Raw genomic sequence first — 14,949 nt, forward strand, 5'->3', positions numbered from 1 at the left:
TTCCTCCAGCCCATTTTCTCCCTTTCAGAGCAGCAGCTTTCCTCCCATCCTCATTACTTCTGTGTACCACCAATAGCCCCGGATCTTTGTCAACCATTTCAGTCATAGCATGCATCCAACCTCCCCATGTTTGCCTGGATAGATGATTAATACTTTAAGCAAAAGGTCATAAAGGATTATTCTTATAGCCTTGTGCTCATCTGAGACAGAACTCCCCTCCCTCCTTGCCCCTTCAAAAACAGCACAGAAAATTAAAAGGCTTAAAATGTATTTTAATAAGTTGATGTTGCATTACTTCATTTCTCAGAAAAACTCCAAAGGTATCAGGGACAAATCAATCATGGTACACCAATAAAAAATGCACAGCATACCTACCTAAGATAGGCAAAGCTAAGAGCTACTGTCTGACCTTCAGCATACAGCAACCCTATTCTCAAGATTGTACTAGGCCTATCAAGAAAAGCTGTGAACAGCAATATCATAGACACAAAAGGGCCATTTCTGAGTTGTCCTTACCCAAGAAAAAGATGGAGGTAAGTTTAACACAAGTTTTTTTAAAGATATACTAAATGAAAATCTCTAAGAGAAAATGTCTTCCTTAGGACACAAAGGCATAATATATGGGATATAACAGAACCGTATGTATGTTGCCTGTGACCTCTGTGGACATCTGCCTGAATTCCCACCTGGGAGTGAATGGAGCAATGGGGCCAAGGTCATTGGGGGATGTTTGGTTTTTGTGGTATATGTGGCAGTGTCTCTGGGATGGGGGGGTGTAAGGACAAGAAAGCAAATAGAACAGGGTGGACAAAGAGTGGAATGATTAAGATTAATGGCCCTAACTGGATCCATTTTGTCATGGCTCCCCGCCCCTCAGGCTCTCAACAATCACATGAGACTTTAGGAATGCACCACACAGAACTGGTTAGTTAAAGGATATACCACACAGAACTGATTTGTTAAATATCGCCCCTCCCTTACCCTCTGCCTCCAGCATACTCCCTAGAGTACTACAGGCAGGGAAGACCTAACTATCGGGAGGAATCCCTAACACTTTTCCAGGGTAGAATTCACCTAGTACACTTTTCCAGGGTAGAATTCATCTAGTCCAAAAAGGGTCCTTCTTTTAAGGGTTTTGGGAAACTAGACACTGCAATTTTATTAGTATCGGCGACGTTTGTTTGGAGCAAATTCAGCTCCAGGAGCTGCACGGTTGAATGCAGGAGGGGTTCCACCAATTGCCCCAATTCCTTCCATTGTAGCAGCTTGGCCAAAGCGTTCAGTTGTTGGTGGGGTCTTAAAGAGAAAGAGAGCAATGTTATAATAGAACCTATGCCCTAGCTTCCCACCCATCTGTAGTCCCTCCCCGGAGGCCATTTCCACCCAACTATTCAAGGCTCCTGATGGTAGGGTTGACCAAGCCTGTTTAGAACTCTAGTGGCTATCCCTAAAAGGAAAGTAGCCTGAAATACAGTCCTACCCAACCATCCTACCTTTAACTTTTTATTCGTATTTCTACATGCTAAGCAATATTACATACTAAATTCCTAGGCTGGATAAGTGCTAGCCAAGTCCTTTTTCCTGAACCAGGTATATGGACGAGGGCAGGCCATCACTCTTCAGCAACCTTAAGCCTATCTAATTGAAACATTTTGACAGTAGAACTAAAACCACCTCAGGATTGTATGAGCCATAAAGCTTTTGGACTCACATCTATTTTATGTGATAATGCCTAGCCTTCGTTGCCTTCCCTCCAAAGAAGAACCTGTTCACCCAGGGTAGCAACTGAACAGTCAATCAAGACTACCCAGTCAGACAGTTATTTGCTTAACTCCTGGGTAAAATATAGTCTGAGACTGGGTTTGCACAAGACTCCAAACAAAGATCTTGAGGTAATATTTCATGGATAACAGTGATCCTAAAAACTGTTATCTGTAGCAAAATTGTGGCAGGCCCAGGGATCACGAAGGCAAAGTCTTTCCTCCTCCTATTACCATTTAGAGTTACTATAAGGCCCTGCAGTTTATTACCAATCCCAAGGTTCCATCTGGCATCATAGTGGCAGGTCCTGGAGGAGCTGGGGTACCAGCTGGCACAGGAGCAGGGGGCATAGCGCCTCTGTTGTTTATGCCCATAGCACCTAAAGCAGAGCAGTGTGATCAGTATAGGAGACAGAGATTGTCAGTCTTTTTCTATGCCAAAGGAAATAATTCAAGATCTCTGGGCTAAGACATGTTACCCTCCCACCAAAATGATGCTCCCAGAAATGTCAAGCCTCTTAAATTTGGACTAGGTAGGAGAAGCTACCTAGTTTACCAGAGACGAGACAAAAAAGGAAATCAGAGCCATTAACCCCTTAAGTCCTTACCTCCCATAGCCATCTGGCCCATTCGTATCTCCTGCTCTCTCTGAAAAACAAAAAATACTCAAGACAGTCCACGACAGCACTGCATTCATTCTACCACAATCCACTGAGGCCCACATACTAAGGGAAGTAGACAGTGATAACACATCCTAAGTGCACTGAGACCAAGCTGAGGAAGAACATCAACAACAGCTCCTTGAACTCATTACAGCTGTACAATGAATTCAAGATTAGAGCTACTAGGACACAAGTCAGAGTTTCCTATTAGGAACAGAAGGAAAGATGAAAGAAAAGGAGAGACATAGCTGATTTCTTCTAGGGCTCCAACCTGTACAGCTGCCAAGGACATCAGAAGACCAGTCAAGGCTGCTACAGGACTGGGTCTATCTGATCCTGCAGTCACTGAGTTTAAACAGCATACAATGGCCTCCCAGCTTTTCATCCTAAATTGCCTGTGAGGCAAGAGCTCCTCTTCAAACCTTACCTTTCCTTCCTATGAATGCTTCTTTCTATAAGGAGTGTCATAGAATGGAAAAATTGGTCATAGCCTAGTGTGTTTTTAATAGTCCTAATGGACAATTCATGATGAGTTTTTCATATCATGGGCACATGGGAGATAATACCGCATCAGGGAATGTTCCCTTGAATCCTTCCTGCTGTCGTCGCATCATTTCTTCTTGTTGCCGCCGCATCTCTTCCTCACGGCGCCTGCGCTCCTCTTCCTGCCTACAGAGAAGTCACCAAGATATTTAAGCAGAGGCATTCCAAAACTCGAACAGATTATCTTAATAGGGGACTCAGCCAAGGAGATCAAGAGCCTACTGAAAACTATCATAGCTCTCCAGGAAACTCACTGTTAAATGTGCCCAGCCCTAAAACAACCCAGATGTGTCCTTCAGGGAAAAAAGTTCTTTCCCAAAGGAGCCAGTCTCTTAAGACCAGCACTCAGCTGCTTTCCTCTTTAGCGCAGTCCCAGGAATTCCTAGAACCATGGGTACCTGAAACATCTCCCATCTAAAGGGAGAACTTGAGAAGCAGCCAGGAAATATTTGCCAACATATTTACAAATGCATGAGGTAGCATGGTGGTAGGAAACAGGAGAGAGACATTACATTTTAAAGTTGTCAGATAAAAAGGGTTGGAGAAAAGAGTTACCTGAGCTCCAGCTGCTTTCGTTTTTGCACTTCTTGGTTGTGCAGCTCTTCCATCCTCCTAAGTTCTTCTTGACGCCTCATCAAATCTATGAAAACAACAGACTGACTGAGCGTATTCTTCATGATCCTCATATAGGCCCAGTAATTTTCCATAAAGATAGATCCAGAAAGCAATGGGGATATTTAATCCCTGAGTGGCCATCCGAGGTATCCAGATTCCAAAAATGAAGTCAAACCTATTATTTCCTTCTCCACAGAATCCAGTATCCTCTGCCACATCTCCAAGCTCATTTGCCTACCAAGATCAACAAAATATTTCAGAGAATAAAAGTTGAAGTTTAGGCCTTTCTCTACTGATTGATAAAGAAACTCCTGAAAAAAAGTTACTCTGTCCTTCTTCTAGTTATAAGACTTACAGGCCGATACTCACCCTGCCTCATTAGCATGACCTGGTGCTCATGGCGAGCAGCCTCCATCTCCATCTCCAGCTTCTCACGAGCTTCCTTAATGTTTCGGTCCACTTGGTCCTGCTGCTGCTTCTCCATCTCAATAAGTGCCTTCCAGCGCATGGCATACTCATACTCAAAGGAGCCAGGCTGTGCAAATCTGGGTGGCTGCTCTCGCTCCCTATATACAAGGTTCCTAGGTTACTAAAACTTTTGTCCAAGATTTTCCCAACAAAACACTACATTCCTCCTGAGGGCCAAGACGATGGCTGCCAGTGAACACATACAGCAAAGATGTGCCTCTTTTACACATCTCTTTACAAGCTTCCTTAAGAACAGGCAAATACCTAACAGGGAATCTATCAGGACCACATACTTGTGAAATTGCTGGTTCTTTATAACCAGCTTCTCTGGGAGTCCCTCTTCATCATCTAACTGGTCCATGGGCTCCACAGTCACAGGTCGAGGAAATCTGGGAGAGAGACGCTCAGTGTTAATCAAATTATACCGGCACAGTGAACTAGTTAGGGGTCAGGACTGGACAATTAAACATACTTCTGAAGGGGTTTTTATACCCAGTCCTAAGTAACCACGCCCTTTTAATGGCATCATGTGGAATCTGGGGTTGACAGGATAGAGTCAGGTTTCAGATCTCTGAATACAGTCTTTAAGTAGGTGGAGGACTTAAGTGCAGCCTTTATTTATTTATTTTTAAATTTTATTTATTTTTTTGGCTGCATTGGGTCTTTGCTGCTGCGCATAGGCTTTCTCTAGTTGCGGTGAGCAGGGGCTACTCTTCGTTGTGGTGTGGGGGCTTCTCATCACGGTGGCTTCTCTTGTTGAAGAGCACTGGCTCTAGGCACACGGGCTTCAGTCGTTGTGGTGTGTGGGCTCAGTATTGTGGCGCATGGGCTTAGTTGCTCCGTGGCACGTGGGATCTTCCCGGACCAGGGATCAAACCCATGTCCCCTGCATTGCCAGGCAGATTCTTAACCACTGGGCCATCAGGGACGTTCCAAGTGCAGCCTTTATATATGGTATCTACAGAACTCAAGGTAACGACTTGGGGTAAATACTAAGAGAGATGCTACATGCACAAAACAACTTTTTAGAGTTCTAAAACTTCACCATAAGGGGAGACTTAACACTGATTAAATGACAACCTACTGAAAGACTGCAAAGGTTTATTTTTAAATCCTCATACCATTTCCATTAATTTAAGAGTACACTGAAAACTCTACTAGAGCTGAATTGTATCAAAAGTCTTTAAATGAACACAGGAACATGGTTCTTAGAGGCTAGCTCCCCAGACCACAGAAGGAAGTAGCATTTAAGGTATGTTTCTGAAAATGACCCCTCACTCACGTGGTTAGCAGGAAGGAGCCTTCACTGCATCTGTCCAGAGCTTTCCGAGCCGCTGGCTTCCCTGAGAATTCAACAATGCCTTTTCCTGAGGGCCTTCCTCGATCATCCACAATGACTACAGCCCTCTCCACCTGGCCGAACACAGAAAAGGCTTCCTCCAGCAGTTCATTGGACACATACTGAGGAAGGTTTCGGACTGTAAGGGATGCACTATGGCAGGCAAAGCGCACACGCAGCTGCTTTCCACGGAGCGGCATGTTGTCCAGTTCCACTTTGGCAATCTCTGCTAGGGTTCGTGTTTCCTAGGAAGCAGAGGAAAGTCAGAATAACTCAGTTGGACAAAGATCACGTACACAGCCATCAAGAGCCTCAAGAAGAATAGCTCAATGTCTCCAAAAAAACCCAAAAAACCCTTGGCAACAAGCATACAAAGAAACATGGATAGAACTGGAAGAATGGAGTCAGGTGTTTCAGATAACTCTTTGGTTAGCCTAATTTCTCTGATGGCCTTGCAATATATCAACTGGAAATTCTAGAGTTAATACCACTTACATGGTCACTGGTATCATAGGCTATTCCCTGAAGTGTTAACAGATCATCTGGACAAGAATGACCATCATAAAGCCTACCCTTAAAATACAGCAGCCAGAATTATTTTAATTTTTGCTAGCTACATACAAGTTTAACCAGAATCACTATGCCCTACAAGAGGCCTCTTTAGAACCACAGACCTTGATGGGACCCTCCACATTACTGAAGAGGAAGCTGAGCCCTAGAAAAAATGACTTGCCTATATAGTTAGTGGTAGATCTGGAATGAAGACTAGTTCTGACCGTAACATCCAGTGATCTTGCTAGCACATTATGTCCCTCATTTATGGAGATAGATAATGCCCAGAAACGTTTCCCCCATGCACTTAAACAAATTTCCTAAATCAAATCAGATTTTTTTAAAAGATCTACACTTAAAATTTTTTAAAAAATAGATACAAATAAAACTGTTCCCTCAAGGTTTTGACGAATCTTAAGTGAGATAACATATGTGTAAGGGCTTTGGAAATAAATTATATAAACCTTGATCATTACTAAAATAAAAACCTTTTTTCATTTTTTTTTGGAAAAAAGGCTAATTTATTAAAATATTTGTGGGGAGCAGTAAATAGAAGGGTAGAGATAAAACAAAATTAACTATGAGTTGATAGTTACTGAAGCTGGGTAACGAGTACATGCAGGTTCATTATACTATTCACTCCACTTCTGTATGTTTGAAATTTCCGAATTAAAACAAAAAAAGTTCCAAAGGGCATACTTTATCCCCAGAGTCCTAGGCAAATAAACCTATGTTGTCCTTGAAACAAAACAAAAACCTATGAGGAAAAATTAAAATAAAATCTGCATTTTTGTCCTGTTCCGCCAACTGTAACTATAAGCTTTTAATATCATCTGAGAATTATTTCTACTGCCTAACTTTCCATATCCATCATTGCCCAGCTTCCCCACCTTTTAGAGCACATGCTCTAAAAGCCCACAGTTGCTCACCAAGCGGATAAAGCCAAAGCCCTTGTCCTTATGAATGAAGACTTCGCCTGCCTTCCCATATTTCTCAAATAGTTTCCTCATTTCCTCCTCAGTGATGTCAGGAGGAAGATTGCCCACAAAGAGCCGGCTACGCTGGGTGAAGGTCTTCTCTCCTGGTTTCCTAAAATTCTTCAGGTCAATAGTCAAGCCTTCATCTGAGAGAAGACACACAGTCACATTCTCAAAGAGTTACAACTGCCGCTAGATGGGCAATATAATTGCTGTAGAGAAGTCAAACACCATTTCCCAATGGAATCTATCCACTAACCACTTATCGGTAAATTGCACCTTAGAATGTGAAAGCAGTAGGCAGAGATCTGGGGAGACTTCTTAACAACTCTACTATGGGCCAGGAGCCACCCCGGACTAACTCAGAGACAGAAAGAGAAAATTAAGCAAGTCAAGGAGCCCTAGATCAGAAGAGATCAGATTTTTACATTTAAAACATAATTGTTCCATTTCCCAATCCCTCACTAATCTTCATAACCTTAACAGTTCCCATTCTTTCAGGCTTGGGGTAATGGAATGAAAAGAATGAGTTAGGAAAGAGTATTCTTTGTAGGAATCTCTGGAAATAAAAGAGGGTTGAGGTTGGTTGTAGTCTTAGAGGCACACAACAGGTGCTCAAAATTTGCTGAATGGATGGAAACATACCTTTAAAGACCTTTTACTCTGATTAAAAATGGGGTGGCACAGAGACTTCCCTGGTGGCACAGTGTACAGGACTCCAGGCTCCCAATGCAGGGGGCTCAGGTTTGATCCCTGGTCAGGGAACTAGATCCCACATGCATGCCAAGGCTGGGAGTTCGCATGCCACAACTGGGAAGCCTGCCTGCTGCAACTAAGACCCAGTGCAATCAAATAAATAAATAAATATTTTTAAAAAAAATGGGGTGGCACAGGCCCCAAGATAAAAATATAATACTTAATACCAGATTTCTTCTCCATTAAGTCTTAAAGACCTTTTCTATATTTTCTCTATGTACTAGTCATCTGATGCTTACCTCTAAGAACCAAGCTCTGAGGTAAAGCATGCAGCCATCTGTCTAGCAACAGAATGTGCCAATGCAGCAAAGCAACCTGTACTCAACTGCTGTCCTACATGTCTGCTCCTTATTTCAGAGAATCAGCCTTTTTCTATCCTAAGTATTAAGAGGTAAATAGAGAAAAGAACAACAAAGGTGTGCTACAAAGGCCCATTACTTTATAATCCCAAGAATCTAATCTAAAAATCCAGAAACTATTCCCAAGAAGGGACCTATTTCTACCCCACTACCTAGCATGTACTCACTTTGGCTGCTGGCTTGTTGCCCATTTGCAGGTATTGGTGGAGGTGGTGGCTGCTGCTGTTGCTGCTGGTGGTGCTGCTGATGGTGATGCTGATGATGTTTCCTCGGAGTGTGGTTTTGTTTCTCCAAGTTAAAAGTTTTATTGCTCTGCATTTTTGCACCCTAAAAAGAAACGGTAGGTCAAATACATTCAGTGCTAAGAGCACAATCAGCCATCTTCCTGATGACTTGTATGTCATTAATCACCTTTGGTATTATTTTTAACAAGTATGGCAAAGGAGTACAATTCAAAAATCTAAAAACCACCAGCACTAGCAGTTATGTTGTACATAGAAACTAGACAAGTACTAGATAAGAACAGCTTGCACTAGAATGACTTGAGGAAACTTCCAGTTCAATAACTATATGGATTAATAGGAAACTACTTTCCCAAAAGAATCTACTCCCTAAAAATTGGCCTTATCATAATATTAAAGCACACTTTAAAACACAATGACTAAAACAGATTCTAGTTATCACAAGGACTAATAATAAGTCCTGTTCTTCTCTGGTACCTTGCAGTCCTAGCCTACAGTAGATACTGTGGAATGAACAGCAGGAAAAGTATGGGCTGTGGAGTTAGATATACTTAGATTTGAAGCATGGTCCTAATACTTACTTACTAGCCATGTACTACTTAGTAAATTACTTCTGCACCAGTTTCTTAAGCTGTTATAAAGGGAATAATAAAAATACCTACCTCTCAAAGTAGCTATAAAGATTAATGAGTATGTGAAAACACTAGTTCTGTACTGGCATATAGTAAACACTAGGTAAATACTGCTATTAATCACAATGGAAAAATAAACGACTACCAAAGCAATAAAAGCAGCAAATACAAAATTATACAATCATAAAATCTTAAATTCTGTCATTTAAAAATCAACATAAGGGAGTTCCCTGGTGGCCTAGTGGTTAGGATTCTGGGCTTTCACTACTGTGGCCTGAGTTAAATCCCTGGCTGGAGAACTGAGATCCCATAAGCCACACAGGTGTGGCCAAAAAAAAAAAAAAAGGCAGCATAAAATTAAATGAAAACTCCTGGTATAATCCAGACTGAATCAACAAAAGTTGATGGTTTTAAAATGGAAATTTCCTAATGGATCAGGTTAACAAAGTGAGGACCATCTTCCTCATCCAAAGGCAGTTCTCCAGTAAATTAAAGGGCAAAATCAATCCTGAATCTTTTCCCCTCAACACAGGACCCTCCAGTCAGATTTAACTGAAGGAAAGATGCAGAAAAGGACCTTTTCCCTGAATACTCTATTATTAACATGATTCCTTTAAAAGAAATTATATTCCTCAGACAAAAAAAAATGTGACAAAGGCTTAATAACTGTTGATTTTGGATTATGGGTATATAAGAATACTTCTATGTGTATAAAAACTTTCTAATACATTTTATATCATATCCCACCAAAACTGAAAACATCAATGCAATTAAGTTCTGTATCCAAAAGTTGTTTCATAAGACAATAGGTAACAAGAGCTATCAAGATGTTCCTATTCTTTTAACTCAGGAATTCTACTTCCAGTAATTTATCCTAAGAATATCATTTTAAAATTTAAAACTACATCCAAGAAATACTCACTGTTATGGGCTTTCTGGTAACAAAAATGATAAAAATGACTTAGGTACCCAAAATTAGGGGCAGTGTTTTTAATAAATTGTGGTACATCTATACAATGGAATGTTACACAGCATTAAAAATTACAAAGACCATGTAAACATGAAAAATGTTTGATGCTTTAAGAGGGGAAGTGTTTTTTTAAATGCATGAATGTAGATAAGAAACAGAAGGTGGGCAAAAATGAAATCTGTCCTGCTTGTAGATTGATAATTTTTTTACTAATTTTTTAAACTTATTCATTCAACAAATATTCACTGAATGCTTCCTATTTGCTAGGCACTATTCTAGGTGCTTGGGATGCCTCAATGAACAAAGCAGATTCTTGCCTTCAGCAGTGATAGCCTTCCAGGGAGAGAAAACAATATATATAATAATTAAATTACACAGTACTTAAGAAGAGGTTAAGTGTAGCGGAAAATAAAGAAAAGGGGGTGGAGGGGGGGAAAAAATGGACAGGGAGTGGAAGGGGGAAGATTGCAATTTTAAATAGACCTGTGAGGTTAGCCTCACTAGAAACCTGACATTCAAGCCAAGACTTGAATTCTCATTTGTATCATTTCATTAATCTTTTGTTTCTCATTAATAAGGTACAAAATACATCTTTAACATAGAAAACGTAGAAATAAAAATAAAGAAAACCCCGAAGACCCACCACTACAAAAGTCACTGTTAACATTTTGGTATACCCTTTCAGTCACTGATTTATACATTTGTATGTATTCTAAATGGTATATTCCATGTCACTAAATCTTCTACTGTTGGCAGACAAAGTATTCAGCTGTCAACCAAGCCCCTATTGTGTTGGGACACTTGGGCTGTTTCTAACTTTTCACCATTATAAACAATGCTCACAGCTAAATCTTGGGGCACCTCCATGACTAAATATTCCTCCCACAATTTCCATTTTTGCTTATTTACCTTCAAAACATACACTATCATTTCAAAACTGTAATCATAAATGCATTGTTGTATATTCACCCTTTCCCCATTTCTATAGTGTCAACTTAATTATACTTGTTAATGGCTACATAAAGTCCAATTGGATGTACACTAATTTACTAAACTACTCCCTATGAGACATTTAGGCTGTTTTCAGCTTTTTCCTATTAAAATGCTGAAATAAATACCTTCTTGCTTATAGCTTTCTGTTGATTTCCTTAGGATAAATTCTTAAAAATAGAATAATTAAATGCCTTTGTGACTCTTGCCACATAGTGTAACAACTTTAAGCACCATGAATAAGTGTACCAGTTTCACAGCAAATGGGATACCTTAAAAAATGTTTTTAAAAACAAGATATAAAAGTAGGAAATTAAAAATTTCCTACAAAATTTAAAGTCTACTCCAGCTACAGGTGAGGATAGGTAAGTGGGCGTTAGAACCAGATCTTTTCCTATTTGAATCCCATGAATCAAACACCTCCATTCCCCTGACCTCAAAGTGGCCTACAGCAGAAACTTGAATTATCCACAGCCATTTCTCCAACTAGTTCTTACCTCTGGCTAGAATCCAAGGAGCCTCTTTGTTTTTTCCTCCAGCCTTTAATATAAGAGTCAGTGGCCCCAGCCTCAATACCCTGCATCCCATTCAGGAACCCACAATGTATATGTTAACAGAAATCCTTATAGCGATCCACTCAAAACTGAAATATTAAAAACTCTATATTTACATCCTAACCACACCTCACCACTCCATTTCAAAAAAAGCCATTTTACAACTTAGTAGAAATGATCTTGAGCACTGGGATGTCCTAAACCATTTAGAATTACTTCAAGGGAGGTTATTTTTGGTTTTAGAAAGTGTAGCCTGGTAGTTAAGATGATAATACCAGATATTTATTGACCACTATATGTCAGGCACTGTGCTAAGTCCGTATTATCTCATTTAATGCTCATAACTATCATTCTTCTGAATAAGAAAACTGATGCACATCCAAGGTCACACAAAAAGGTGATGGAGCATGGAGTAGAACTCAGGTCTGTTGAACTCTAAAGCTCATACTCATCCCTATGCTACAAACTGTGTAATCAAGCTCACCTTGATTTTAGAGTTCAGAATCCAAAAAACTTACTAAAATGTCACTTAACTTCTGAGCCTCAGTTTCCTCACCTGTAACATCCATCTCACAGGGCTGGTTATTTTGACTAAATGAGGTCACTTGTTCCTGCTGGCAACCACTACCCTTAATTCTACATATGGTGGGTGCTCCAGTTAGACAAATGTCATCAATTACATTCTTCCCCTGCTCTTCTGCATTCTAGCAAAAATATTTTTACAACCAAACTGCCTACCTTTGTGTTGAATAAATGTCTCCATACTGCCAATCTTTATAATCTTTCCCTTCAGTTTTTTATTTCCCAAGCAGGCATTCAACGGTGAACACTAAATATTGTATAAATCACCTAAAACAGTGCCCACAAAGTAGCAAGTACTCAGTAAGTGTTGTCCCTATAATGTACTTCTGATGATGACCACCAATATAATTTGTAAGTATGTGCAGGTATCTTGGTAATAAATTCACTGCCCCCTAACCACTGGGCCTCTGAGAAAAGAACACAGCATAAAGATCATTAGTAAGGATTTCTGTCTACTTATCTGCCCTTAAGTCTAACCCTGATGGACTTTCTTGAGAGAAAACACATATTTATGTTAGAAAAACTGGTGCTATTTGCAACACAACTGCACAAATGTTGTTCAGGTACAGACCAAACACTACATCACATATATCTGAAATCTAAATAAATGTCCCCTTAATTTTCAGGAAAAGGATCAACTTTTTTAGTGGAAACTGCGGGGGTAAATCTAGTAAAAATCTACCAGACGGAGATGGCTGCCTGGATGTGGACCAGCCTGAAAGCTGTAGGAGGCACTGGCATGGTAAGGTCCTTTCCTAAGAGTCTCTTAAGACCTTTAGTAATAAGAAGTTGGACAAAGAAACAATGTAAGTGCAACCAGCACCCTCCCATTACAGTTGCCAGACGTATCAAATAAAAACACACTACAGTTAAATTTGAATTTCAGGTGTTAAAAAATGAATGATTTTTAGTATAAGTCCCATGCAACGTATACTAAAAAATAATCTGTTGCCTACGTGAAATTCAAATCTAACGGGGTGTCCTGTATTTCATCTGGCAACTCTACCCCCTACACCTACCTCAACTTCCACCGAAGATAGCAAAGTGCCTCCCAGTCCTCTCTAACCTCGACTTCTCTGTTAAGAACACAAAGAAAAGCATCAACTTTCGACAATAATTTTTCCAAATGTAAAATACCCAATAGAAAATCCATAACATTCATTTTCATTTTAAAAAGTGATGTCATAGATGGGTCGAGTAGCTAGGCAACAAGACCAAAAAAAAAAAAAAAGCCTCCAGGAACCTGCCTAGGAAAGCGGCGAGGTCTGGACTAGCAGATGAACTTCCCAGCTAAGAGTTTCTACAAAAAAACATCGCTGGGAGGGGGGGCGCTTTCTCCTCCGGAATTAATGGCCTCAAGAGGTCGAGAGGAGGAGCACCCGACAAAGCGCCTCCTCCTGCAGCCGCGACTTCAGGGCTCTCGGATAATAGACCCCACACCCTCAGGCCCAGGTCGGCTCAAGGGCCGGGGAACTTACTGACAGGGCTCAGATTCCAAGATGTGTCGCACAAAGAAAAGAGGCGGGAAGGGAAACGGGAACCAGGTTAGAGCCGAAGGCGAGGCGAGGGGAGAGCGATGGGCCTCCGCGGGTGGGCTGAGGAGGCCGTGTGGCGGCGGGGACAAGGCCTTAAGAGGCCTCGGAACGAACGGCCCAACTCCCTCCAAACCCAGCCTCGCTCTCGCCTCTATCTTCACCGACTGTCGCGAAAAATCCTACTCCCCTCTCGAACAAGAACTAAGTCGTCCCCAAACTCACCCTCTACCGACTGTTTTCTCCTCAGAGTAAAGGCGACGCTACACGGCCTCTACCGTCCCGAGAAAAGAGCGCGCGACCGCCGGAAACCAGACGACGGAGCTCTGTGGCTCCCAAGGGCTACAAAGTGGCGTTCTCTATTGGTTTTCTTACCTGCCAATCAACGTTTATCTCCAGAGGCGGAATCGGTTTTCCACGATTTCTTCGATCTTATTGGCTACCGAATGCGAAAGACTTGAGTTCGTGTGAACGACAGTTGGGGACAAAGAGCGAGGCTTTGTACCGAGTGCGCATGCGCAAGTTGCGTCCGCTAGAGGCGGAAAAGGAGGGGGGAGGGGGATAAAGGGTTGGAAGGAGAGACATCAACGGACTGACTGAAAGACCGAAAGACCAAGTGATGGGAGGGGGAAAGGAGAGGGGAAAAAAGGGAGAGAGGAAAGTGGAAAGAGAGTGAAACAGAAGGGGAGAAAATGTGCGCGTAGGCGTGCTCTGAGAATTCCTGCACTGCGCCTGTACAAGAAGCTAGAGTAACAATGTCATTGTATTCAGTGTAGTAGATCTAGACTTTTCCTACTGAAAAAATGCCCCGCCATGTTTCTTTTTTCACACTTCCTCATTAGGGCTTGCACTCTGACACTCCTTACTTAATCTGATTTTCTAGTTGCTTCTCCTGCTGCCAGGTTTACTCCTAAAGCCCAGCTGAAATAGTCATCACTATGGCTATGGTTATAGAAAGGGATGGGGGAGGGGGGATCGATACTTTAGTCTCTGTGTGATTACAAAGAACTGTAACCAGTACCCTCATTTCCATGGTAACCAGGGAACCCAGCAGTCCAAACATCACTATTCTCATGATTTACAGAGACTCAACAGGTGTCATCATTGCCATGGATACATTGTAGGCCTCCAGATCAGACTGATTCTATATTCCAAAGGATGCCAATTAGGTAATCACCTTCATTTTTCAGTAACGCCTAACTAGCCCTGTGGTTAATCAAGGGCTACAACACTCAAGTGATAGGTGTTTGTAGTTAATTCCCACTAATTAACTAATTCACACTCAAGGTTTCAGGGTGTTCCGACTGGCTCCACCTTATGTGGGGACACAGTGATCTAGAGCCTGTCTAGAACCTTCTGCAATGACAGAAATGTTCTATATCTTCTCTGTTCAATACAGTAGCTACCGGCCATATG

At 41.4% G+C, this 14,949-nt stretch overlaps 1 protein-coding gene across 4 annotated transcripts; it reads right to left on the reverse strand.

Moving 5' to 3' along the window:
* Window positions 1–251: 251 nt before the first annotated feature.
* NONO (non-POU domain containing octamer binding) lies at window positions 252–14,002 on the reverse strand. 4 transcript variants are annotated; one of them, XM_060137885.1, is made up of 13 exons: window positions 13,759–13,858; window positions 13,021–13,077; window positions 8,199–8,358; window positions 6,869–7,062; window positions 5,331–5,632; window positions 4,342–4,437; window positions 3,950–4,146; window positions 3,521–3,605; window positions 2,989–3,091; window positions 2,850–2,874; window positions 2,369–2,408; window positions 2,031–2,140; window positions 252–1,296 (listed from the first exon to the last, which is right to left on the reverse strand). In XM_060137885.1, the coding sequence occupies exons 3-13, from the start codon at window positions 8,347–8,349 to the stop codon at window positions 1,280–1,282; spliced, it is 1,320 nt and encodes a 439-aa protein (XP_059993868.1). In that variant the 5' UTR covers window positions 8,350–8,358; window positions 13,021–13,077; window positions 13,759–13,858; the 3' UTR covers window positions 252–1,279. The 4 variants fall into 4 exon arrangements, with proteins under 4 accessions (XP_059993868.1, XP_059993864.1, XP_059993867.1 ...); XM_060137881.1 differs by lacking the exon at window positions 2,850–2,874; XM_060137884.1 differs by lacking the exons at window positions 2,850–2,874; window positions 13,021–13,077; window positions 13,759–13,858 and adding an exon at window positions 13,909–14,002.
* Between the last annotated feature and the right edge of the window lie 947 nt (window positions 14,003–14,949).

Source organism: Lagenorhynchus albirostris, chromosome X (genome assembly GCF_949774975.1).
Source record: "Lagenorhynchus albirostris chromosome X, mLagAlb1.1, whole genome shotgun sequence".
Classification (NCBI taxonomy): Eukaryota; Metazoa; Chordata; class Mammalia; order Artiodactyla; family Delphinidae; genus Lagenorhynchus; species Lagenorhynchus albirostris.

Excerpts from the sequence above, each read along its gene's own strand:
- NONO (XM_060137884.1), bottom strand. The coding sequence starts at position 8,349 with ATGCAGAGCAATAAAACTTTTAACTTGGAGAAACAAAACCACACTCCG. Across the intron at positions 5,633-6,868 it reads GCTTTGGCTTTATCCGCTTG|GAAACACGAACCCTAGCAGA; the intron begins GTGAGCAACTGT and ends TCTGCTTCCTAG. Across the intron at positions 4,438-5,330 it reads GGCTCCTTCCTGCTAACCAC|ATTTCCTCGACCTGTGACTG; the intron begins GTGAGTGAGGGG and ends TCTCTCTCCCAG.